Source organism: Arabidopsis lyrata (genome assembly GCF_000004255.2).
Source record: "Arabidopsis lyrata subsp. lyrata unplaced genomic scaffold ARALYscaffold_6, whole genome shotgun sequence".
Taxonomy (NCBI): Eukaryota; Viridiplantae; Streptophyta; class Magnoliopsida; order Brassicales; family Brassicaceae; genus Arabidopsis; species Arabidopsis lyrata.
Window position 1 is genome coordinate 19,698,566 of NW_003302550.1, and position 27,979 is coordinate 19,726,544.

General features: G+C 31.3%; 3 protein-coding genes and 1 long non-coding RNA gene across 4 annotated transcripts; 2 read left to right on the forward strand and 2 right to left on the reverse strand.

Annotated features, from left to right (window-relative positions):
* Positions 1 to 241: 241 nt before the first annotated feature.
* On the forward strand, positions 242 to 2,273 carry LOC110227202. Its single transcript, XR_002330995.1, has 4 exons — positions 242 to 431; positions 800 to 898; positions 998 to 1,053; positions 1,964 to 2,273. It is a non-coding gene; the product is annotated as an uncharacterized LOC110227202 (long non-coding RNA).
* Positions 2,274 to 15,656: 13,383 nt separating this feature from the next.
* Positions 15,657 to 17,947, forward strand: LOC9310654 (dehydrogenase/reductase SDR family member 12). The gene is made up of 10 exons (XM_002872414.2): positions 15,657 to 15,804; positions 15,900 to 15,961; positions 16,209 to 16,328; positions 16,504 to 16,603; positions 16,685 to 16,765; positions 16,836 to 16,885; positions 16,972 to 17,122; positions 17,253 to 17,309; positions 17,387 to 17,508; positions 17,594 to 17,947. Exons 1-10 carry the CDS (start codon positions 15,790 to 15,792, stop codon positions 17,802 to 17,804), a joined length of 969 nt encoding a protein of 322 aa, XP_002872460.1. The 5' UTR covers positions 15,657 to 15,789; the 3' UTR covers positions 17,805 to 17,947.
* Positions 17,883 to 20,459, reverse strand: LOC9308530 (probable choline kinase 3). Its single transcript, XM_002874541.2, has 6 exons — positions 19,830 to 20,459; positions 19,050 to 19,171; positions 18,773 to 18,965; positions 18,469 to 18,586; positions 18,245 to 18,381; positions 17,883 to 18,156 (listed from the first exon to the last, which is right to left on the reverse strand). Exons 1-6 carry the CDS (start codon positions 20,181 to 20,183, stop codon positions 18,052 to 18,054), a joined length of 1,029 nt encoding a protein of 342 aa, XP_002874587.1. The 5' UTR covers positions 20,184 to 20,459; the 3' UTR covers positions 17,883 to 18,051.
* Positions 20,460 to 25,979: 5,520 nt separating this feature from the next.
* LOC9310655 lies at positions 25,980 to 27,957 on the reverse strand. Its single transcript, XM_021020585.1, has 4 exons — positions 27,707 to 27,957; positions 27,264 to 27,546; positions 27,009 to 27,169; positions 25,980 to 26,920 (listed from the first exon to the last, which is right to left on the reverse strand). The coding sequence occupies exons 1-4, from the start codon at positions 27,885 to 27,887 to the stop codon at positions 26,754 to 26,756; spliced, it is 792 nt and encodes a 263-aa protein (XP_020876244.1). The 5' UTR covers positions 27,888 to 27,957; the 3' UTR covers positions 25,980 to 26,753.
* Between the last annotated feature and the right edge of the window lie 22 nt (positions 27,958 to 27,979).

Consider the following 27,979-nt stretch of genomic DNA (forward strand, 5'->3'; position numbering starts at 1 on the left):
ATAATATTGTTCGGAATATGCTTTTATTATTAGTTACCATAAGTACAATCAGATTTTATTTGATTTCCATAAATATTTGATTTTAATTCGATTTTTCATTATTAATTTGAATTTATATTTCAAAAAAATTTCAAAGATCCGATTTCAGAATTTCGGGTCAATTTTCTGATTTTAACCCGACCCATTTTCATTTGTACTTCTCTTTTAATAGTATAGAGATTTGTTGTTTTGTATTTAATATATTAATGATTTTTTTTTTACAGATAATTATTGTTAGAAGTAGAACACACATCTTAAAAAGAAAAAAACCAACGAACACAAATTGTCGAACATCGATCGATCGACGAATCTGCAGCGAAATTCACAGGGAATCTACCTATTTCATCTCTGTTTATACTTTGTCTATAATGTAGTGTTAGTTCTATAAAGAGGTAAGACTTTTATTGCATTAGATTAGGTTTTTACTGTTTTCAAATCTGTCGATTCAATTTCTAATCTTTGAAATATGTTGTTTTAATATAAATCTTCGCCAAGGATTGTTAAAAACCAGGATCTTCTATAGGTCATTATTTTGAAATCTATATATAATTTTAGATCAAATGATACCAATTGATTTCGTTTTCTTTGAACACTTTAGCTAAAAAATCCATTATCCGGCTAAAACTTTCATTGTACCGAGATAGGATTTCTTGAAAATCATCTAGTTGAAACACGATTGAGGGCTTCTAACTATGTAGACACAGTATATTTTGAGACCTGGAAATAGATCCAATTAGATTTGTTTCCATTTAAATTTCAGAGTATTACAAACATAATGATGTTGCCAAAAGAAGAGAAAATAATTCTTATGGAGGAGGTAGCTTAGATGTTCACTTTGGAGATTTTCAGAATTCTAAATGTAAAAATCCCTTTGACTTGAAGAAGTTTTCTTCACCTAAATTAGACAACGTCAGTTATTTCTAAGTAACCCTGATGATTATAAGTTCAATATCTGCAGGCCAACCATCATTTGCCCATCATTTGTGGAGATTTGCAGAATTCTAAACGTAAAAGGTTAGTCAGATATTAAGTATAACACTTTTGTTTAGTTGCTAAGAATATATACATATTCTTATGCTCTTTCCAATTGCTTGCTTCCATACACTATAATTTTTCTTATTGTTTGATAAGCAGTAATAACCCATACTGCTTGTATATATGGAATTGTTAACTTCATAATACTTAATCTGACGTTAGTTAGACAGAAAACTTTTGAAAAACAAAATTAAGCTGTTTTGAAAATAATGTCAGAGAGTCTGGAAAAACAAATCATGAAAATAACACGGGCGATTTGGCTGCAACATCATTTCTTCTCTTCATTACTCATTCTGTAACACCAACTCTTGCTTAATGCACGGTAGACACCAACTTTTAACTGTAAACACATAAACAAAAAGAATTGTATCGTAGTATAGCATAAGTAGATAAAAGTCAAAACCTTACAGAGAAAAATTGTTTTGCTACCTGTTACACCAAAATCTCTTGAAAAACACTAAAATATCTTGTACGGAGAGGTCAACCTTTTTTTTTGTAGTAGAAAAAAAGTAGAGAGGTCGTTTGAAAGCTTAATGAGGCTTGGAAATGGAATCATACATTCTATATTTATAGGAAACAGAGGTCGGCTAGGGTTAACTCTTTTAGATCGATTCGAATATATGTACGAATCAAGTTTTTGAATAAAGATTTAAGGTATATACTTGATTTTAGAGATAATCAATATATAGTTATTGTTTTATTTGCATATTTTGGTAACTGAATTCGAATCATATTGAAAACAATCTTCAAATTTGGATATTCTTAAAACTAATTATTGTTACATTTACAATATATCCTTATTTACAATTCGGAATTAAAGGGATATGTTTGTTTTGGTAATACCTTTAAATTCGTAAATGTCATTTATGGTTTCTGGTGATTTGTTCAGATTACCAAATCTCAACGGGCTTCAAGATTAAGCCGTGGATCGATGTCAAGTAATGAAATTGCCAAATTCTGTTTCGTCCGGGTCGAGCCCATGATCCGCGCGTCGACCCACCAGAGAAGTCCAGGATCTGCGTCTTTATCCGATCCAGTAGCCCATGATCCGCGTTTTTTTTAAGTTGTAATTATACTTTTACCCTTAAACAATTATTTTCATTTACTCTTTGAATGTAATTTTTCCAATGGCATTCTCTTGTAATTTTGTACACATTGTAAGGTTATTTTTTATGTAATCCTTCCCAATTAATAGTATAGATATCTAAAGCTACCAACATTTATTTAAAATTTCAAAAAAAAACATTGATATAGTAACTATAAATTTTCTATTATATAATTATTTTGCTAAAGTGTGAAAGGATAACTATATAAAAGACTTAGAGTTGATATTGGTTATGTGAATGTGTTATTGAATAAGAAAACTATATTTTGGATTGTTTATGTTATATTAGGTGGGTGTATTGAATTAAAGATTTGGGAGGATTTAGTGGAATTTAGGAAATTTTGGATATATTGAGAAAGTTAAGTGAGTTGATTGGTAGAATTGTAAAATATTGGATGATTTGGTGAGATTTATTTGATGAGATTTGGTGAGATTTTAAAACAAAAATAGAAAAATTGGATCTACAAAACAGAACGATGCGACATTGATTTACACAAAATCTGGATTCTCTTTGCAACGTTGTTTTACAAAAAAAAATAGAAAAACTGGATTCTCTATGCAATACGTTTGAAAACATGTTCAAACTCATCTATAGTATAAAAATAGAGAAATCATGGTGTGGTGTGGTTGTGATTTTGCAAAGTAACCCTAATGAAAAGCTAAACGTGAAAGCCCATCATAATATATTTATTATTCTTCCAAAAAGACTAGCCCATAACATTTTTACGCATCCACGATTTCACTACTCATATACAAAAACAATATAATGATTCGATCCATAGATGATACAAAAGAGTGACTTTTGTATTTACCACCGGATAAAGGAAAGGAAGTAGTGTAGAATTTACTGCCGGAAGAATCAAGGATTATCAGATTAGAAGATCCTGGTAAAGCATGAATTGTGTACGGAATCAGACCAGACTTATGGTCGTCGACCACCGTAAATCATGAGGAAAATTGAAATCCATAATTTTGGGTTGGGAAATTTAACTGAATTAACAGATTTGAAGACTACCCAGATTGAAAACGATGAACAAAAAGAGAGACACGAACGAAAATCTCCAAGCGATGTCAGAACCGAGAAGGAAGAGAAAGGGACTGTCTTGTTGTTGTTAAAGGACAATTTCTCTTTTTAAAAGGAAATTCTTCAAATAACACCTCCGAAGGTGTGATTTTTTCAATTGGATTTCTCATGTAAAATTGTATCCAAAGTCTCCTAAAATCAATGTCATGGTTTTTTTTTTAAAAAAAGTTGTGTTTTGAATAACAGATCATTTGATATCAACTTTAGAAATGGTTTTTTGAATAACATTGGATTTGAGAAGAGATTTGAAAATTCCAAATTCAATAACAGGTGATTTTAATAAAACCCAAAAAAATTTAAAATCCTACTTCCAATACACCCCCCTTAATGTTTAATCATTACACTGATATTAGTGTAACATCTATACTAGTATAATCGCAGCACTTTTTGTGACGGGTGGGTAAAAAAGCTTTCGGGTATATCGGATATCCGACCCATTTTAAAAATTCCTTCATAAAAAATTTGTTGGGTCGGGTTATATTTAACCCAACTCATACACCGGATATTCCATATTTAATAATTTAGATTTTTAGAAGATTTGATTAAGATTTATAATTATGATTCTCCTATCATTTTTGTTTGATTTGTTTTTAACTGTTTTGAATCATCATATAATACATAAAGTAAAAAAAAAAATCAATTATTTTTCTGCATAAACTGTGATTCGAAATTTTAAAAACGGACATATATTATCCAATTGACGAAAATGTGTGTTCAACGTTCTACATCGATTAAAATATTTAGACAATGATTCAGAATCATATCATAAATAAGAACATTAATAAAATAAATGAGTTTTTTGGTGGGATGGGTTTGGCGGGACGGGTTTTTGAATCAACAATAATAAAAAGATTAAAATATCATTAATCTGTCGCTTCAATACGGATTTAATCCTTATTTTTTTTAATACAAATCACAGGACGGGTTAAGAAATTATGGAACGGGTTATATTTCGGAAATGATTTATATGGCGGACGAATTTGAATCAATATTTATATACCGCTTTAATACGGGTTAAATCCTCAGTTTATTAATAATTATCTCGTGGACTCGTGGTATACCGTTACTTAATAACAATTGTAAACTATAATATAAATAAATATGTTATAAGGAGATACAATTTACAAAATATTTTTATACTAACTTTAAAATTAAATCATCCCGCGGTGTACCGCGGGTTAAAATCTAGTTATTTTAGTGTAAAAATAGCATAATCCATTGAAGAGAGGAGAAGAGAGGAGAAGAGAAGAAACGTGAAGAGTGCAGAAGACAAGGGTGATGCTAATGCCATATCAACATTACTGTAACTATTTATAGAGGTTGATGTCGTATAGATCATATTAATGCTAATGCTATATCAACATTACTGTAACTATTCTACAAGTATGACTCAAATCATCATTAACTTTTTTTTTTTTTTTTAATTATACCCTATGTTATTCAGGAAGTGACTGGTGATGCTAATGTGGTAATTCCATATCAACATTACTGTAACTATTCTACAAGTACATCATCATTAACTTCTTTCTTTTTTTAATCATCCCCTATGTTATTTAGGAAGTGAATCTGGTTTTGGATTTTTGGTTTGATGATTTACCACAATTTTTGTATACCATTAATATAATAAAATGGTTTTTGTTTTTTGGTTTTTATGGTTTGATATATGATTTACAACATTATGCTTTTTGGTTTTTTATGGTTTGATGATTTACCACAATTTCTGTATACCATTAATATAATAATGGTTTTTGTTTTTTCTTGTTTTTTATGGTTTGATATATGATTTACAACATTATGCAATTTAAGAACATATTACTGTAACAAGAAAGGAAGAAGAGCACTCACTTTTGCGTAATGGGGCCAAATAGCTTATAGAAATCAGGAAATCCTTATAGTCTTGCGGTTTCGCGGACTGTGAGAACACGGTCTTGCTGACAAAACAGGTGAAACTCTTATAAACATATCATCAAAAATACACATCAAAGATTAGTCAGAGAGTCTAAAATTCTGTAATAGCTCATTCCCATAACTACCTACAAAGAATCACTATATTACTTCTGGATAATAGATGTAGAAGCACCAGAGCAACCGGAAGATGAAGTAAAGCATCTCCTTCTGCTGTCTCTGTAATTAGGCAGTGAATTTCCTTCCGCTGTCTATTTTTATTCTTCATTGCCTAAACATCTCATTTCCTTAGAGTCACAATTGAGGATACAATTTCCGAATATATGAATTGTCTTTGGGTTTGTCCCATGAAATGTGATGCGAGTATAATTCTCTGAGAGTGTCATCTCAAGACCAGAGAAGGAGCGAGTGAAAGTTCTGGCGAGATAATTCTGGAGCCAACTAATAAAATAGATATAAAAATGAAATACAACTGTCTTTTTCGTGTTTTATATGAATATTAAATATTTAACGAAGAATTTAGATATCGTTAATGAAATTATGCTTATTGAGTCGAATGTTAGTTAACCTAAAATGTAAGTAAATTTATCAATATTGCAAATATTTAGTGTACATAAACTATATTACCTGTGTTTGATGACATCATATTAACGTTGGCATTTTTGCTGGGAAGAAATTTGTAAATGTCTCATATCTTGTTGGTAGTGAAAGATTGTCATTTTTGAATTTACCATTGGCAATGGTAATATCCAAAAGCTACCAAAATTTATTAGAAAATTCAAAAATTTCTTATAGGAAATATAAATTTATCTATTTTATAATTGTGTTTTGTCAAGGTGTGAAATAACAGATGCTAGACTTGAAGTTGATGTTGGTTATGTGAATGTGTTGTTAGATCATTAAAATTATCTTTAGATTATTTTGGTTGTATTGATGTTTCACCAGCACACTTGATGTGTAATACAACATTATTTTACTCTTTTACGCTGAAGATATAGAATAGTTGTGAAGTCGTATTAGTTTATATTTTCAATATATAATATATAATTTCTGTATGATATAGCATCTATATGTTTGTAAATAATTTTTTTTTTACGAATGCAATCCTCTATATATTAAAAGGGAAAATAGTCATTTAATTCCTCAAGTATTTGCAATTGACTTATTAATTCCTTAACTATTATGTGCTTATTATGTGCGCACATTAATCCCCTAAGTTTATGTTGACTACGCAAATAGAAACTTTAAAAAGTCAACGTTAAATAAGAAAACGTAAAAGTTAATGTTGACTTTTCTTTAACCTAATTTTGCGTAGTAAACACAAACTTGAGGAATTAATTTGCAAACGTGAAAGTTGAGGAATAATTTTGCAAAATTTCAAAAGTTGAGGAATTTAATGATCATTTTTTTACATATTTAATTTTACTACAAGTTTCCTATCCAACACAGAAATGCTCTATATCGATAGGGTGCTTACCAATCCGAACTATAAGATCTCACCCGATTCGAACGAATGATCTGGTTCCTAGTCCAGGGAGGTAAAATTCTTAAAAAACATCTTATTCTCTAACAAGAGTACTTTCACTAAACGCTTAGGGGGTCTATTCAATTAAACATTTTAAGTGATTTGTGTTAAAATAACAAATCTAATGTTATTCAATCATAGAGTTTAAAAAGACGAATGAAAATCAATGTTATTAAAATAGTGATTTGAAAATCTACTTTAAAATCTCATGTTATTGATAATATTTTAAGGATTAGATTTTTAATGACCTTAGGAGATTTGAGTTGATTTGAATGGATTTCCTAAGTTAAAAATACTGAATTTTAAATTTCATGGTTTTAGATTGGATTTGGGAGGATTTTACAATAAATCTTAACAACTTTCTCAAATCCACCTAAAATCATCAAAATCATAGATTGAATACACCCAAAAACTCAATTAAATTCAAATCACTCAAAATTAAAGATTGAATACACTCCTTTTAGCCTTTTCATTAGTTTTAAGACTTCGGATCTCTATTTTTTCCACCATTTTTTGGTTATATACTTCTCAAATACATAATCTCATTATCCGCTTCTTTCCTTTATTTTCTAACTTTTTTACATCTTTGACGCATTAATACCGTGATTTGTCATTTTCTTTTTATAATTTTCTGATTTGGACATTAGAGAGCCGTTAGAAAATATTCCACTAACGTGTTTTCAAAACCTCGACGTGTTTGTCGTTTGTATAGGAAACTTGCCTCCAGTGGTTAGACCCACAAAAGAAAAAAAAGCTTAACAATATTTGATCGTTTTGTGATGTAGGAAAATGATCATTTAACTCCCTAAGTATAGAAAATGGTCATTAAATTCCTTAACTTTTTACAATTTTGCAAAATTATTCTTCAACTTTCACGTTTGCAAATTAATTTCTCAAGTTTGTGTTGACTACGCAAAATTAGGTTCAGGAAAAGTCAACGTTAACTTTTACGTTTTCTTATTTAACGTTGACTTTGAAGGTTCGATTTGCGTAGTCAATATAAACTTGGGGAATTAATGTGCACACATGATAGGTGCTGCTGTGGCAAGCCTACAATTTTTTTCAGCATTTTTATTTTTAATTTTTTTAGTTTTACTATCAATTACCCAAACACAACTTTACTTATCCTCATTGACTTTAAATCACTAACCAAACACACATACATATTTCATAAATGGATAGATACGAAATATTGGTAATTTGAAAATCTTCTATTATTTCCTAATTTATTTATTTCAAAATTTGACAAAAGATATGATTCGATTTTTGGTGCTGATATGTTTTACCAAAATATTTTGAATCTCTTTTATAATAAAATTCATAGTTTTGTTATAGATAGAAAATTAAATTAAAATCATTAAATTATATGACCAAAATTTGTTTTAAACTTTTTATTTGACATTTATATGTAAATTATCAGAAACTAATTAAAATACATTTTGCATTTAAAATTAATAGAAAAATACTATGCTATCTAATTAGATGATTTATCTAAATAAATAAACCACTATATAATTTAATATATTAAAAACAACAAAAATAATTTTCATGTGATAATAATTTGTATATTAAAATTTCGCAAGTCATCAAAATATAGCCAAACTCAACAAGTTTATATTAGTTCATTAATTATCTATTCATAATACATACATCATGCAAACATATTAATTTAAATAGAATAAAATTTAAAATTAATTTGGGGTATACAAATTAACCCGGGATGATATTTCAAATTACTTATACCTTATAATATATCTGCCAAAACTGAAATATGCAAAAACATAACGGGTTAGTTTGCAAATTCTCAACAACAACAAAAGCTACACCATCATTAAGTTTTTTTCACAGTGAGGCTCCCTTCTAAGTGGCACAACCCGTAGGGTAAATTTATTCGATTTAATTTTATGATTGAACGGTTTTAGAAAAAATTCAAATGTTTTATCATTGAATTCCGAAATGTCAAAACCCTACCTTTTATTCTATAAAGAAACTTACAAATTAAATTTCAAATATTTTAATAATTTACATTATATAAATAAAGTTACATTTACATGATTCATAAGTTTAGACTTATAGATTTGCGGTTTCGATTTAAACTTTTATAATATATGAAAGAATTTTTTGATGTTGAAATATATATACACTAAAAGAAAACATGTATTTTGCGATGGAAGCATTCGTCGTAAATCCCTCGTAAATCGTGTATAGCAAGGGATTTGCGACACCAGGTCATTCCTCGCAAAACGTGTCTCGCAAACAGTTATATCTTTTAACTCTCTCGCAAATTTTGCGATGAACAGAATCTCTCGCAAATTTTGCGAGGACCACTATCCCTCGCAAAATAAAACAGTAGCACTTCTCTCGCAAAGTTTGCTAGGGATTTGCAAGTCTATTGCAAGTCTGTTTGGTATTTTCATTTACAAATTTTCTGTTATATTTAGTATGATTATACGAACGAATTTAGTTTGATTTTAATTTGATTTAAATAAAATAAAAATCAAATCAGAAACAAAATAATTCCAAACTAAAACATTAGTCTTAAAAGAAATAATTCCAAATTAAAACAGTAGTCTCAAAACATTAGTCAAATTAAAACATCTATATTATTAATTAGGAAGCATTGGATAATAAATAACCTTATAAAGGGTAAAGAATTACAAAAAATGCCATTGGTTTTTAGTGTTTTTAAATAACTTCATTAAGGGTACAATAGTAATCACAAAATTAATATATTTAAATAAAAAATAGTTTAATTCTTTTAAATACTTACTAATTTCCAAAAAAAAAAACTAATTTTCTCTCTCTTATTAATTATAAACGAAAATTTGAAATTAATTTTTTAAAAATTGTTAACCAATAGGAATTGAAAAACTAAGATTTGATATCCAACTAAGATTTTTTCTAAACCAATCCTAATAGACTATTCTATATCAAAAATACAAATAAAAATAATATCATTTTAATTCAAAATTAAAAAAAACTATCATTTAAAAAGATTTATCAATGGAGGATTTTAAGATTGAATTTAAAATTTGGTAAAAAAATTAAATGCAAATATTTTAATATTCAGTTTTGTTATAATATTTTTATTACAAATTTTGAAATATAAAACGAAATTTTATTTCATAATTTCTAAAAAACCATATTAAATATTAACAAATATTTATTTTTACTATGAAATAAACTCAAATAATAATAAATTTTAAGTAATTATCATAATGGTTTTCGTTTAGAGCAATTTTCGAAAAAATCTAAACAATAGAATGTACATATTAATTTTGAAATATTTTGTGTTTTATTTTTTTCTTTTCAACTCAGATCTTCCTTAAATAATAACTAGATGCAAATATTATTTAAGGAAGATTTTAAGATTGAATTTGAAATTTGGTAAAAAAATTAAATGCAAATATTTTAATATTCAGTTTTGTTATAATATTTTTATTACAAATTTTGAAATATAAAACGAAATTTTATTTCATAATTTCTAAAAAACCATATTAAATATTAACAAATATTTATTTTTACTATGAAATAAACTCAAATAATAATAAATTTTAAGTAATTATCATAATGGTTTTCGTTTAGAGCAATTTTTGAAAAAATCTAAACAATAGAATGTACATATTAATTTTGAAATATTTTGTGTTTTATTTTTTTCTTTTCAACTCAGATCTTCCTTAAATAAATCCATAATATATTGCACACAGTTTTTGAAATTATGTAAACTAATTATATATTTTGCATTCAACACAAATTATGCAACAATAGCATATCCCTTTTATAGATGTATCTAAAACTTTTATTTTTAGTCCAAATATTGAACTAATTATGATTAAACAATGAAAAGAAGAATATGCAAAATTTAGCTAAGGAAAGAAACATTAATAAATTTGTTAAAATATTTGTAACTTTAACATCATACATATTAATCCGCAAAACTCACAGTATGTATTTTATGATATTTTAAAGTAAGCAAACAAGAATTTGGAACATGGTTTTAATGGAATGAAATGAGAATAAGAATTACGAGACGGGATGGCAGAGGAACATAAATTAAAAATCAAACTTAATACTCAACTGGTATGAGTTTGTGTTATGAGCACTATATAAAATAAATTTGTTTACACACATAACCTTATACGTACATTTTTAGTTACAATTTATGACAGATACGGGACCGTAATATTTTTATTTCACGTATACGAGACGGGTTATGGGACGAAAAATTTATGACATATACAAGACGGGATAGGTTTCCTGTTCCAAAATAGTTACGCCTAGCTAATATACATGAAATAATCCAAACTAAACCGAATATGTATCCTATTTAACACATGTAATCAAACTGTTAGAAATGTTTTGAATAGTTTAGAAAATAAAAACGTAACATCACTTAACTTTTGCAACTAAATAATATCTTAATTTTATATTAAATACAATTTCACACGTACGTGTAGGTCCGAATCTTAAAATATAACTATGCACTAACGCAACTAAATTTCGTTCATTACTCTAACTTTATAATATCTATATTATTATAAAGTTCACTAACACAACAAAATATTTTATATTTTTAAAATCTATATAACAATTTCTAAAAAAATATCTCTGCACGTACATGTGGATCTAGATCTAATACACTAAAATATACATCATAAAAACAATAAAATAATCTATATTGTATGAAAATTTGTAAGAAATGTTTTTGAAATATGAAACCCCGCACGTACGTGCGGGTCAGGATCTAGTAAGTTCTAAAAGGGAGATTACAAAATACTTGAAATTAAAAGACTTGTGAAGGAGAGGATCCTAGTACAGAACAGGTTCTGGTACCGGTTCCTGCCTCGGTTCTGGTCTGATCAGCTCCCGTCTCGGATCCGGTCTGAACACCTCCCGTCTCGTTGCCCTCTCGTCGCGTTTGCATTTTCCGGTTCGGATCCTCCTCGATACATGTCTTCAAACACTGGATCTTTCTGTGCGAGTTATTCAAAGTAGGCATCGAAGCTATGGATCTTCTCAGCCTGGGATTGAAGAAGAGCTTCAGCGACAGCAAGCTTCTACGATAGAACAACCAGATCATTATGAGTAGGCGGTGGACCAACATGGACTGAGGATGCTTCATGCTGCAGAAAACCAACTCCATAAATCCTTCCTTTCTTCCTTGGAGCAACCTGATACAAACCACACAAATATAATGAGTTGGCTGCCAAGATCAAGAGAAACTCCTACCAAATACACAAGTATAATGATAAGGCTGCTAACATCATCATATAAATTTGACATAATCATACAAAACAATTCGGACACCATACACAACACACAAAGACAAAGCACTAATAAAGGACACAATGAATTGAAATATACAAATTTACCTCAGCATAAATCTTGTTCTTGGAATGAATACTTAAGCCACCAGAAGCAGAGCTCTCCGTATTATCCCCTGTACACAGCTGAGACTCCTCCTCTTCTATCTTCGATGAATCTTCCTTGTAGATCTCCTCTGACTTTCTATCGATGAAAGTCCCATCAGGTTTTCTAAGTGTCTAATCTAAGAGCACAAGGAAATCATGAGTTGTTTCTTTGGTCCTCTCACACTAAAACACATAAACAGATAATTTTAGTTGTCAATATAACATTGTGGATTAAGTAAAGTAGCATACTTAACTTACATGTTTTTGGGCACGGGCTTTGAAAGAGGTCTGACCAGAATGGTGTTTATGTATGCTGAGGCCCTCGGGATCATGATATCTGGCATTCCGTGCGCTTATACTCCTTATTTCTGACTGCGGATCTAGCCAATACCGAACAAGACCAGCCCACACCTCAGGATCAATCCACTTCGGCTTGGCTTCATCACCCTTACTCTTCCACTTTCCTTTCCACCTAGAGATTTGATTACACATCATATCCTTCAGCTTTGTTTCAAACTCAATCCTAACTCTCTTGTTTATTGAACGGTCCCAGTTATATACTTGCTACAAAATAGAGACAAGACCTATCAGAATGGACTAAAGTCATTAACTTCAAACAAAAAAGCAACACAAATTGGACTTACCGCAAAAGTTTCATACCAACGGTTGACCACATGCTCCAGTGTGTGTGTCCAATTGGCATGAGGTTCTTTGAAATATCTTTCAAAGATACTGCGGAAAGTACCTGCAACTGCAGGGTCATCGTCAAACCTACAAAAAAAAAATCAATTGGAATGAGAAGGGAAATCTGATAACTTACACAAAACATAGAATGAGAAGGCAATTACTTCAAATCATCTTAAATAAAACATATTACCAGAGAGTTCCCGGAGGACGTTTAGGGTCTAGTCTCTTCAAAGATGCACGACCGGGACTCTCAAGTAGCTCCTCCAATGTCAGATTGTTGAGACGCCCAGTTGGTGGTTGAGTCGCTGAATGGGATGGATTAGGCGAGTTTGGATTGGATGGTGGAGGAGTCAAACCATCGGCTTGTTGGTTTTGACTGGCTGGCGTCTGAGGCGAGGTTGGATTACGGTTTCTCAATGCATTGCCTTGAGAATTGGAAGCACGACGGGAAGGAGCAGCTACATTTTGCGTGGATAGATACCTATTATAGTCGTTTCCAGAATACCCAGACATCTACAAGAAACAAAGAAAATATTAGGAACTCTAAATAACAATTGAAACCCTAAATAGAAACCCTAAACAACGAAAGAAAACTGAAGATTTAAAAAGAATTAGGTTGATTAGTATAAACCCTAAATCGAGAACAAAAATCGATTTGTGTATAAACCTAAATCGGAACCCTAAATTGAAAAATACTAATATCTATTGAAAAATAATAGATTTGTTTAGGATTTGAACGGAGAAGAAGAGAGATTAAACAGAGAAGAATAAACCCTAAAACGAATCGAACAACTTTACCTCTGTAGATTCACGAAGAAGTAGGTTGGTCGGAGAAGAAGAGAGAATCGGAGAAGACAAGAGGTTAATCGGAGAAGAAGAGCGGTTAATCGGAGAAGAAGAGATCATCGGAGAAGAAGAGATCATCGGAGAAGACGAGGGAAAATTAGGGTTTTCGGTTGAATCGGAGAAGACGAGGGAAAACTATACCCTATATATATAAATTTCGTCGCAAATCCCTATCAAAATATTATCGCAAGTCCCTCGCAAAGCAACCGCGACAATTAAAACAATTAAAACATGATTCGTATTGCGAGGGATTTGAAAAGATTCCTAGTAAGTCCCTCGCGAACAAAAAAAAATGATAAAATATTTAAATAATTTAGGGTTTAGGATATAGTTTTGCGAGGGATTTGAAAAGATTCCTAATAAGTCCCTCGCGAACAAAAAAAATGATAAAATATTTAAATAATTTAGAGTTTAAAGTATAGTTTTGCGAGGAATTGGCGACGGTTCTTAGTAAGTCCCTCGCAAACAAAAAAACATGATAAATTTTTTTAAATAATTTAGGATTTAGGGTATAGTTTTGCGAGGAAAGTGCTATAAATGTCTTGCAAATCACTCGCAAAGTCATAGCAAAGCATAAAAAAAAAATTGCGAGGGAATTACTATTCGCTCCTCGCAAATCTCTCGTCAAAAGATAATCAATTTGAAAAAAAAACAACAAAGCACTACTAAAAATCATTCGGATTCATTTTTTAAATCATTACGAAATTCATTATCTTCATTTCAATTTACCCCATTATCAGATTGTTCGAATTCGTCTGAATGTGCATCTTCCTCAAATGCATCAATGATGTCTTATATTTCTCTATTATATGGATCAATGTCTATAACATTTTCTATTGAAATTGTTGGTATTGAAACCTATCCAACTCTTTTTTCATGCATCACTATATATTCAACTTGCCTGATTATATGGCCTCTTGGATTCACTTTTACAATTGAAAATCAAAGTTTACAAAACACTCTTAAGTACTTTAGGGTTTAGGGTAAATGTTTGCGAGGGATATGCTACGGATCCGTGGTAATTCCATCGCAAAGCCATTGCAAAAACTCTATTTTGCGAGGGAATTGCTAGTAGTTCCTCGTAACTCTCTCGCTAAAAGAGAAAATCAATTTGGAACAAAAGAATTAAACACACTTAAAAATTATTAGTTACATGTCTTTGGATATAGATCAATAAATTATGTAAATATAGTGCTTTTCTCGAAATGTAACAATATAAATTTAATTATTACTAAGAAAAAATATTATTACTAGAAGCAATGAAATGTAATAATTAATAACATACCTTTATGTGATGGATAGAGTATTTTCAAACAAATTAATTTGAACAATAGATGTTTTAAATGTCTTTTGGAAAAACTAAACAAATGTTCGCTAGTTGCGGGTGATTTGCGATGGATTAGGGCTTTGCCGCAAAGTACTCGTAACTCCCTCACAAATTTGCGAGGGATATTGTATCTCACAAAATTGCGACGAATTTGCGAGGCGAGTCCACGTCGAAGTAAATTACTTGCAATGGCCTCGCAAATTTGCGAGGGATATTGGACGTCACAATTTGTGTGTTTTTTTTATAGTATATATATATATATATTATATTATATTTTTATATTGTTTAATCTTCCAATTAAAAAACACAATACATTTAATATAAATAAATTCTTTATATAGAAGCTTTCTTATTTAAAAATTCGAGATATTTAATTTTGGTAAATTATAAGAATAAGTAGTATATAGAATTAAGCGATTAATAGTGTTTGGTAAGAAAGATATTAGAATTTTAAAAAAGATGAAAATAATTATAAGCATCACTGACTATTTATTAATATATAAAGGATTTAAAAAAAAAAATTTATATCCAAAATACTTAATTCCAAACCTTATAATATTTTGGCCAAAACTGAAATATGAACAAAAAAGGGGTTTGTTTGCAAATTAAAAAAAAAAAAAAAAAACCTACGTCATCATTAAGTCCTTTTCACGGTGAGGCTCGCTTCTACGTGGCACAACCCTTACCGGAACCTCTCTATTCTCAATTGACGACTTGACTAAGGATTCGAAACGTCGTCGCATGACTTATAACTCCGCACCATTATCGCTAATCTAACATCTCATTCTCCAAAAACTCAGGAACTATCTTCCACAACTCACGAAAATGTTTCTCTTAAAGGTACGTCCTTTTTTGTCCTCTCATTACCATCGCTTGTTTGTTTCTGTTTACTGTCTGATTAAAAATGGTTACTTTTGTCTGATTTTGATCTGTAGACATGGAGATCAACCGCTTTTGGGGTTTATGGCTATATGAATTTCACCAAGAACGGTTTCATGTAAGTCAAATTCACTTGTTTCTACATTTTTCAATCCTGTGGAAATGAAAAGTTTGAATCTTTATGGATTTTGGAGACTTATATGATTCATGCTGTTTCATGTTCTTTGTGAGTTTGTTGATTAGTATAACTGGAGGAATCAGAATTTCGTAGAAAGATTCAACATTTACTTTCACATGAGAAAACTGATACCTTGAGAAACTCTGTTATAGAGAAGTGATTGATGTATTTGTGGTGGTTTTGGCAGAGAGCATTCAAAGAAGTTTAAACCTGAAGATATGCAGTTACAAATTGAAGGAAAGAATTGTGTGGTTACTGGAGCTAATTCTGGTATTGGTTATGCTGCTGCAGAGGGTCTAGCTTCACGGTAAGTTTCTTAGTTATCCAATTAAGGGAATCAATCGAATACTTGTGTCGAAAATTTCTCGAGTTTGTTTGCCATTTCAATAGAGGATATAGTTGAAAATATTATCGTCTTCTTGAAAGAGATCTTGTGGGAAGAGTGTTGGCAAAGTTTATAATGTCTGCTTATGTTTTTCCAGTGGGGCAACTGTTTACATGGTGTGCCGGAACAAGGAACGAGGACAAGAGGCTCTTTCTAAGATTCAAACCTCAACAGGAAACCAGAATGTGTACCTGGAAGTATGTTATCTTCTACTTTCAAATTCATTTTTGCAAGTTTCATACTCTTTATCCACCCTTTTAGCTTTGCCGTTGTCTTAGGTATGTGATTTGTCTTCCGTTAATGAAATAAAGTCATTTGCTTCAAGTTTCGCTTCCAAGGATGTTCCGGTTCATGTGCTGGTATGTGGTCTTTTCTTTTACTATAACTCAGCTACTTAGAACTTGTTTGATTCTGATTTTCAAATTTTAGGTTAATAATGCCGGTTTGCTTGAGAACAAACGTACTACTACACCTGAAGGGTTGGTCTCATTTATCTTTCTTGAACGTTCCAATTTCATTTCATCTTTATTTAATTTTACTCCGATATGATCTTATGTTATACCAGATTCGAATTAAATTTCGCGGTGAATGTACTTGGGACTTACACAATGACAGAGTTGATGCTTCCATTGTTAGAGAAAGCAACACCAGACGCCAAAGTCATTACAGTTGCCTCTGGTGGAATGTACACCTCGCCGCTTACAACAGATCTTCAGGTAATCAATCTGCAGGACATGTATGTCATCTTCAGGAATTGCTTATGTTCAATTTTTTTTAACCTCTTTGGAACTGTTTGCATCACTCCTATGTCGGATCTATAACTCAGGCTACATATTGTTTCTGCAGTTTAGTGGTGAAAAATTCGATGGAGTGGAACAATACGCACGGAACAAAAGAATCCAGGTCCGTAAAAGCAGAATCTATTAGTCAAGAACCCTTTTTGTTTGGTTTTCTGAGTTTGTTTACGTGAAAATTATTAGGTTGCTCTAACAGAAAAGTGGGCTGATAAGTACAAAGAAAAAGGCATAGGGTACTACTCAATGCACCCTGGCTGGGCTGAGACACCTGGTGTTGCCAAGAGTTTACCGAGTTTCAGTGAATCGTAAGATAATTCTACTAAAGAAAACATCTTTTATGCTAAAGGAATCATCATTTTTTGCGCTAAAGAATGTAAACTTGTGAATCAGGTTCGCGGGTAAGCTTAGAACAAGCGAACAAGGAGCAGACACAATAGTCTGGTTAGCACTGCAGCCTAAAGAGAAGCTGGTCTCTGGTTCATTCTATTTCGATAGAGCTGAAGCACCAAAACATCTAAAGCTTGCAGGTACAAGCAAGTCCCATGACCTTATAGACTCAGTCATTGATACTGTGCATTCCATGGCAGCTCTTGATCCTTAAATGTCCATCTTCGTCGTAATTTTTTTTTCTTGAAAATAAAATGTGATTGCAGGTAACAATATCAATCTTTCTCCTTTGTGGCATTGTTATTGTGCTGGATATTTATTAACTTTTACTCATTACATAGTATCAGAACAAAAGAATTACACATAGTTTTTAGCTTTGGCATAGCTATATTATGAATCCATCATCGTTTTATACCGCGTTATCGCAAACAGTAAACATAAGTAAACAGAGAATTTACTTATTAGGATGGGTAGAAAGATAAAACTTGTGGCTTTCGAATCCAATACTGTTTGAATCTCTGCCTCGAATACTCGATATAATCGAACTCAATCTTGTTCACATAACCCTGCACAATCACATAAGCTTCTGAGATTGTTGTTATTTTCATCTATAGTTACTTTGATCTGCATTAGAGTAAGAGAGAATTAGCTTACAGAGATGATTCCCCATAAACCCCAGAAGAGATGGCTTGCCAATGTATACTTCTCAATATCATCCAAGAACTGTTCTATATCTTCTTCACCTGAAGAAGTGAGGTAGTTACAGATGAATCTCCTCCTTTCTTCTTCTCCTGCATTTCCCAAACCATAGTTAAACGAAGAAAACTCAGTTTTCGACGACTATGGAATTATAAACATTTCTTGATTAATCACTGTACCTGGATATAGAGTGTAGTCCAAGATATGAGGAGTGTTAGAATGATAATCTGCCGCCATTTCACAGAAATGATTTGCTATGTCGTAAGCGATTGGATTATAACTTGCATACTCATAATCCTGTTCAAATCCATTTTCACACAAACGTTTAGACATAGAAATGAGAAGTCTCTTGTTCATCAATGTGTGATGATATTGTTTTACCTCGAGTTAATCGTACCGTAAAAAATGGGTTTTAACTTTAACACCCCATTCTGAAAAAAGGAAGACAGGTTAAGAACAATTGTGGTTATGAGGTAGACTTACAATGATAGTAATGGCATTGGTGTCTTCATCAATCATGATGTTACCATACTGCAAATCATTGTGACAGAAGCCAATCTCTTGTTCATTGTTCACTTCTTGTTCCAGCATGTTGATTTCATCTTCAATGTCGTCTAGACCAAACTCTGCTGAATGTTCATTTGAACACAGATTCTTGGCTTGTCCTATCCAAGTCCTGTCATTTCAATGTTCCAATGGTATTTACCTTCATCTGATCAAAATTTACTAGAAATAAACTTATAATTTTGCAGTTTCTTACCTCATCCTGTCCCATATGAGCACATTTCTATCTCCAGGAATGTGTATGCTGTGAAATCTTTTTAGCTTAGATGCAACCAGAGCTGATACGTTCGGATCACGAAGATCGGTTGCCGATAGTGTCTGAACCAAAGTTACAGATGCAAGTATTAATATTGTTACAATCTTAATGGAAAGAGATCAGCAGAAGAATTTGCTCATGAATCTAGTGGAGGCATTAGTTTAAAAGGGACAGCTTCACAGCTAAACCGGTTTAGATTTTTCCCGGTACAATACTCACATGTAAAAAAGGTAAACCAAATATATGATTGATAAGGTTTACCGGACCATAATCGTACCCAAAATTGAACCAAAAGGAAATTTAAACTGATTCGGTTTTATTAATCTTATACTCATCTAACAAATCGAAAGTGAACCAAACCGGAAGAAACTAAACAGATTAAAACCTTAATTTCCTTTAAAAATCCGTCTTAAATATGTTCTAAACCGAAACATGAACTAAATATTAATCCAAAACCGACTAGTGTTTGGTTTCAATCCGGTTTCTATCTTTTTTTCTTTTTTGATAAACTTCCGTATATGTTAAATTCAAGCTAATCTAATAAAATTGTTGACAAAAAAAATAAATAATAATAATATCCGGTTCTAAAATTCCATATACCGAACAATTGAAAAAAAAACCAAACATCCGAACCGAAACCAATCTAAAAACAAGATTGGTCAGAAAAATAAAATTTTGAGAAAATCAATAAAATAAAAGTGAAAGAATAAAATAATTTACCCGAGCATGGATAAACTCTTCGACTCTACCGCCGGCGAAGCGTCCAAGGAGAGTAGGTCCATGGCCATGACGAGCTACATACTCAAAAGTACGAATCTCATCGTCTCTATTGAAGAAAAGCTCAACACCTTCTCCATAAACACGAACAAGAAGTTTCCTACATCGAAGATTTGTTTCTTTTCTTGGCCAACTAACCATGAAAACTTCGTTAGTCATCGCTCCTTTCATTGGTTTCACTTCAAGACTCTCAAAATCCTCGACCACGTCTCCCCATTTCGTCGAAAGTGCTTGAAGAATCTTCCTTAGCTCGTCTGGTGATGAGCTTGGGATCAATCCAAAGATTCCTATTGCCATCTATAAGAAGAAAAAACAATCAAATTCTCTGTTTCTTGATTTAGAAGTACTCTGTTTTTGTAACTTAGTTTGTGATCAAGAAGTCTTAGTTTCACTGAATGATCAAACTTAGGAAGAAGAAGAGGGAGGCCTATCAAGAAAGTTGCAGATGATCTTGGAAAAAAAAGTGTTGGGAATCTTGAAATCAGAGAAAGAAAAAATCTGTGTTTTTTGGGTTATTGTTGGAGAGAAGTCTTGGTCACAAGGAAAGAAAAATTGCATGGTGAATGAGAGAGGTGTGGAAAGAGAGTATTTATGGACTTTTGTCTTTACACAAGAATGGGAATATCTATTTCTTTGTCTTGGTGGGTTGGATTTGAGAGGACCGAGACACAAGTAAAGAAAAAAATTGGTATTATTATTTTGTGAAATTTTAAATATTCATTATTCGCATGAAAAAATCTATCAAACTAGATATCAAATACTTGGATTTTCTTCTAGGAAGAAACAGAAAATTTTGTTTGATTTGGTAAAGGTGAAAGATAAATTTTGAGCGGGTTATTAAGTCTGAATATTATTTACATTTTTTTACTAAATAAACTTTTGTTTGTCACTAAGTTATATTATATAAAAAAGTTTAGACATTCAAGCCGGTGAATTTAGGCCTGGGCAAAATACCCGGAACCGAATACCCGAACCAAAAAACTCGAAAAAATATTCGAACCGAACCGAAATCGATTTTTAAAAATACACGAATGGATCCTAGACCTTCCTACCCTAAAAAACCCGAACCGAATCCGAACTGAATCCAATACCCGTGGGTATCCGAATACAAATATACACCTTAAAAATATTAGTTATATTTATATTAATTATACCCCGAATACCTAAAATTACAATAATAAATATGAAAATATTAGATATTTTTGAGTAATTCGGATATATTTGGATATATTAGTTTGGGTAAAAAGTAACCAATGTTGTAGTTTTCTTTTGGGTAATTTTAGTATTTTTAGATATATTTTGTTATATTTGGGTAAATAGTAACCAATGTATTTTTGAGTAATCGGGTATTTCAGTTAGATTTGGGTATATATGAGTAAAAAATCTGAACCCAAAAATATCTCGGGTATTTTTTGGTTATTTTCGGATATTTTGTTTTTTTACTAAAATACCCGAACCGAATCCGAACCAAATTTTTAGAATACCCGAATGGGTTTCAACCCTTCTACCCGAATAGACCCAAAATCCGAAAAAAGAACCGATCGGGTACAGGTACCCGAATGCCAGGCCTACCGGTGATGCAAAGCATACAAATTTCTTTTTTTTTTTTTTTTTTTTTGTCATCAGCATACAAATTTCATGTTGTATGAAAACCGTCTTGTGTTACGTATTAAAACACTAAATAAGCTTTATAAAGTAATTTTGACTCTCAACAAGAGCATGTTTGTAAAACATGTAGGTTGACAACAAAATCTGCTAAAATTTATGTCCCAACGACTTTAATTTATGCGAATTTGGATCACCTCTTTTGGAGAATTCCTTCAGAGGTGGATTCATCTTCATTTTCATGGATAATTTGGTATATTTGGAAAGCTCGAAACGAAAAGATCTTTGAAAATGTGGATAAAGACCCACTGGAGGTTTTATGTTTAGCGGAAAAAGAGGCGCAATCTTGGCAACTAGCCCAATTCGAGCTTATTAATGAAAATCGTGGTCCTTCAAACTGCGAAACACGAGTTCGAGAGAGAGATATTTCACATGATACTATCTATTCCGGATATCGTTGTTTCGTGGATGGATCATGGAAAGGGACTAATAAATTTTCAGGAACAGGGTAGTTCTGCACATCATCACATGGAGAGGCGCCAACTATGGGAGTAGCCAATATCCGAAGAAGTCTCTCACCTTTACATATCGAAGTGGAAGCTCTTCTCTGGGCGATGAAGTGTATGATTGGAGCCGACAACCAAGATGTAGCTTTTTATACAGACTGTTCAGATCTTGTGAAGATGGTGTCTTGCCCAACCGAATGGCCGACTTTTTCAGCATATTTGGAAGAAATCAAGAGCGACAAGGAGGAATTTTCAAGCTTCTCTTTATCTTTAATTTCTCGTAGTGCAAATGTAAAAGCGGATAATGTGGCACGAAAAGTTCGTACGAACCGCATCATATCACTTATGTAAACAACATTCCCCTGGTTCTTTTAAATTTTAATTAAAAGCTGTTGACAAAAAAAAAAATTAAAGCATTTTTTCAGATAAATTTATGTAAGTTAATAAAATAAAATTTTCAATGTATTATTCGGGTTTGATTTGGATGGTGATATAACGACAATATTAACACAAACAATTATATTAAATATCCTGATCTATTTTTTAGAAATATTTCAATAATAAATTAAAATATCCTGATCTAATTTTTACATTTCTAGAACACCTCTAATAGAGGGACTGGTAAGATGCAATTGTACCAACAATATTACACCAAATCTTTTGATCAGAACACTCCTATGATCCTATCAAATGACGAAAGTAGAATTATAGAAATGAAAATAGTACTAGAAACATGGCTAGAAGATGATAAGCACAACGTCAACAAGTATAAGGTGCATTTTTGAGCGCAAAAAAAATACCAATCAACATAATTAATGGCATTTACATTATTGTACCAGTTGTATAATATATCAGATTACCATGATTATACAATGACATTTTCAAAGAGTACTTGTAAGCATTTTAATGACTTTTAGAAGTTTTAGCTAAGAGTTTCAGAAACAGATAACCTATAAATTTTATTCCTTCCATTTGGTTTTATTTATCGTCTTAGAGTTAAAAATTTTGTATATATTACTTGTCGTTTTGTATTTATAATACATATTTATGATAAAAATTTCAGTTTTATCCTTACTTTTTAAGAATGTTAATTACTTATATCAAACAAAATAGTGTATTAATTAGGAGTAAACATTAAATTTAATTGTTTTCTTAATTTATAAACCAACTAGAACGACAAATAATATAAAAATGGAAGGAGTATATTAACATTAAAATTTTTGTATATATTACTTGTCGTTTTGTATTTATAATACATATTTATGATTTCAAATCGTTTTGTATCTATCATAAATATGTATTATAAATATAAAAAGACAAGTAATTTCAAATTTATTTATCGTCTTAGACTATTTGCTAAACTACCCTAATCAGTTTGCTTGTTTCTTTTTGGTTTAGATTTCACACATAGTTCTTGGTTCTATATAACATACTTTGGTATGTCGACACATAATGTAAAAATTATGGACGGTGAGTGAGTGAGACAGACAAAAGTAGGTAATGAGAAAGGTAGGCGTCAGTCAACAGAAACGGACATTTTGCTGCTGATTTTCAGACAGAGAAGCTTCGTTACTTATTTTATCTCACAGTTAAATTGCATAACTCAACTTGGATTCCACTTGCTTACTAAACAAATGAGAACACGACACGTTAGTGTACCACTCTTTGAACAAGATAACATTGAGCATTTTTATATGATACAATAAAAAATTTCAGCAAAACAAACTTCCAAATCACCATTTTTTTTTTACTAATTTACCTCTATGTCTAGAAAATATTAATTAATTATAAAAAATTAAAATAATACGCAATATAACTTTCAATGGTATTTTTTAAAAATTATCGCGATCACATATATTAAAATTTCAAAAATTTTAAGGTGGATTCGAATTCTTCGTCGCGAAAACATAGAGTTAATATACTATTTATCAAAATTTTACAAATTTAACGGTGATGACGAATAGAGGTTATACTGCGTATTATTTTTGAATCTGCGAAATAAACTTGCAATTTTTGAAGATGAAAGATAAAATTATAAAAAAAACGACTTTCATTTTTTTTCCGAGAATTCTACAATAAAATAAATTTATAACTAATTTTCGTGATGAACTGATGATTGTTGAAAAGAAAAAAAAATTGTTTTTCTAAGAGAACCCCTCTGTGAATGTTTTGTTATTTAAAGTATTTATTTCGTTTTAAATGATGCAAGTATCATCAATAATCCGAAATTTTGGATGATAATTTATTTTGCTAGAAATACTTTTGACTCCACGTAATGTGAGAATCAAGTCAAAAGAGTTGAAAAATGAAGACTTAAGACTTAACGTCTGGTTGAGAACCAAGATTCCCTTAAGAGTCATTACATATTTTCTTTAAATAATGGGATTCTTAAATAATTCGTAATGTTTTGGCTTTTGTTCAACAAATTTTGACCCTCCACTTCTCTTTCAACTGTTTATCCTTTTGATTATTCTTTTGATTTTGCAACTTTACTATTATATTCTTTAAGAATTTTTGTTTCGTAATCATGTTTTCCACTACCTTTTGTTGTCAATTTCGTCCATAAAAATATGCAGAATATATTCCGTCAAAACTTTAAGGGTGAAAGAGACAATGGATTTGTTGTGAAAAATGGCTTAACGATTTTAGGCAGATTAGAGTGTTGTAGAGGGGTTGTAACGGAAATGATTAGTACATTGGCAGGTTTGGTGGTAAAGTTTGGACGCGAGACTAAGGGGGTGTATTCGATTAAAGATTTAGGAGAATTTGGTGGAATTTAGAAAATTTTGGATTTGCAGAGATTTAAATGAGTTTATAGGATACTTTTGGTGGAATTGTTATTTTTCATTTTAAAAAAAGAAAGATAATTTGTGATTTGGTGAGCTTTTAAAGAGATAATATATAGGTGATTTGGTGAGATTTTTAGCACAAAAAATAGAAAATTTGGGATTTCCTAAAAAATTGCCGACGGTATAATCAATATCAATGAACCATTCAAAGGCTTAAAAATAATTGGAATCACCATCAACAAGTAACATGTGCAACTAGCCAAGCTATAACAACAAGAAAACTTGCCTTGATAATTTTCTCTGGTTTGTGGTAACTTCTTAAACATGCCGTTTGAATTTCGAAAACACGTTTGACGGTGGTGGAATTCGTGATCAAGCTCAAAACAAAAACTTATGTCACTCCATCAACCTAGTTTCAAAAATCTAGTGTTATCAGCGACAAATCAAAGCTATACACAGAAGCAAAACGAGATTCACCTCCATGCTTGACGACACATAAACTAACTCAAAATTCTATCTGAAATTTATCAATTTCGCAAATAAAGTTCTATTATGTTATTAGCGAAGAAACAAACATCAGAACTGAAGATCAAAACCGACCTCGCAACAATTTGACTTCTAATCGTCGAATAGTTTTATTCATCAATTTAAATCTCCGTTTGTGCTCCTTGAGAATTAGATTGAAGCTGCTCGAGACTTGTGAGGACGAGAAGTGAGTCACCACCACTACCAAAGAAGAGACTCTCTTATGTTATTTTTGTTCAAGGGATCGAGATCGAGGGAGATAAAGACGAGGATGAAGAGAGGAGATTGTTTCACTAGTTTAGTTTCGTTAGCCACATGTTTTTTTTTTTACGTCTTTTTTTTAAAATCAAATACCACCCCTAGAGGTGTGATTGTTTAATTCTTATTTTTACACTAAAAAGGTATCCAAAGTCTCACCAAATCAGTTTTCAATATTTGTTTTAAAAAGTTTTGTTAAGTTTGAATAACAGTGGATTTGATATGGGTTTTAGAAATTCATGATTGAATAACATGAGATTTGAAATGATTTGGAATGATTTTACATAAATTCCGGTTTCAATAACATGGAATTTGAGAAGAAAATTTTAAATCACTGATTGAATAACAGGTGATTTTAACAAAAAAACCAAAATTTTCCAAAATCATTGTTCCAATACACCCCCCTAAAGGTCTAATGTCGGAAGTTTATGACATTATTTAATTGGAGATTGTTAAAAGTTTTAACAAAATTGCTAAGTTTTCTTGTAATTAGTCGAACATAGCCTTCCACCTTTTTAATCTTCTCTTATGCATTGCATTTAGTTGAATACCTTGTTTTATCAGCGAACTTTTGGGTTATTGAATGCTTAACCCCGAGTCCGAGACTTAGGTCTTAAGACAGGTGTAACACTTATCTCTTGAAGAATCAGGAGACTCCGAGGCTCACTCGTCCTCGAGGCCTTATTCAAAGTAGGGTTCGGCTGCTAGGCCTCGCAATCTTTGTACTTTGCAACTGCACCTTCTTCACTGGAATATCTCTTTGACAAGGGGAAAAATAAACCTGAATTTCCTTAGAACGAACCGAAGCTAATTAGTGGCTGATTTCATATGGTCACTACATATTTAGTCTTTTTCGTAGGAATAAGAACAGTAGATTGTTTGATAACAAAAACAAGTTGTTGATCAAACTAAAGTCTCATTGTGTTGTGTAATGTACAAGACATCAAAAACAACTGCTCCAGTGCTGATTAAATGACCGAATTATAGAGCTTTGATTAAGAATACCTTCCCAAATTGTACAAAGATTCTTACATAATCAGTCAACAATAACATCAATATATTTAACAAACTAAAATTTTAAAAAAAAACAATAAAACAGAAAAGAAAAGAAAATAGCGAAGGAGACTTTTTGTTGCTTACAAAAGAAAGATGTATGCAAAGAAAGAGAGAGGTAATAAGAGTCATTAGATAGAGTCGACAAACATCGTCTCAGAGACACAAAGCAGAGTAGTTTCAAGAATGATGGAGTCTTCCACAAGGTACCCTTTTGATTCATCATTTAGATCCTCCACAGATATTAACTCCGATATCCCTGATCCGTCTTGAGTTTCTCTCGAATAAAAATGAAAAACTATACACAAACATCACACAAAGTCAGTCTTTAAGGATGTCATATCGATTTTTCTACGCGTTAGAAAAAGAAATAGTTTGATATGTACCGCGTTTCTCAATGTGGTTAGAGTTTTTCTGATTTATTAGCCGAAGTTTGAGCTTTGCGTAAGTGCTAGAAGCTACCGCATTTGGCAGATATGCCATGGCTTGAACATAGACTGAAAGTGCTCTTACCTTTTTGTCTCCCTTTGGACTAATCTTCATTCTCCTTGAAAATATCATAATAGCACAGAATAAATATTTTCAAGTAATCAATATCGAAAATTAGCGATTAAGCATTATACTAATGAATAAAAACTCACCATTTTCTATCTCCGACCACAAATTCATCCGAGTAATAATATCTCTTGTCTCCTATTTCTGAGAAATGAGAGATTTTCCAGGTGAATTTGTTTTCTGGTGGGTTTTGTGTGAATGCAACCCTCTCCACCTTCTCTCTCGGCTTTATAACGAATATCTCCACCCCAACGATACAAGCATTTCCATCGATGTACCCATTTTTTGGGTCGTTAAACTTCGAAAGAAGAAGCATTTGTGCTAATCCCCACTCTTTTTTCTCCTTACTATAATGCTTCATAGTTCCATCTACACATATATACACACACCATAAAAATAACTCTGTCCAAGTAATATCTTCTTTCATTTGACAGATTTGACAAAAAAAAAACCCGGCAAAATCGATCACAATGTAGCTTTATAAATCGATATATCTTAATAAAAAGTGTGTTTATAAATATGTTCATACCTTGGAAAACAGAGTATTTCTTGATGTTGTGATTGTAGATGAAGAACTTGAGTTCTACATCAATCTGCATCTCAGAAGCACCAACATTGTCGATCCTCGCATAAATCGAAACATGGTCTTTTCCACCTTCTTCTACCTTTCCAGCCGGGTAAAATATCAATCTCCTGATTCGATTTATCATTGTTTCATTGATAAATCACCCATAAACAAATCATACATAGGAGATCTTAGATTGGGTTGACTATACCATTTATGTCAGCAGATTCATATATG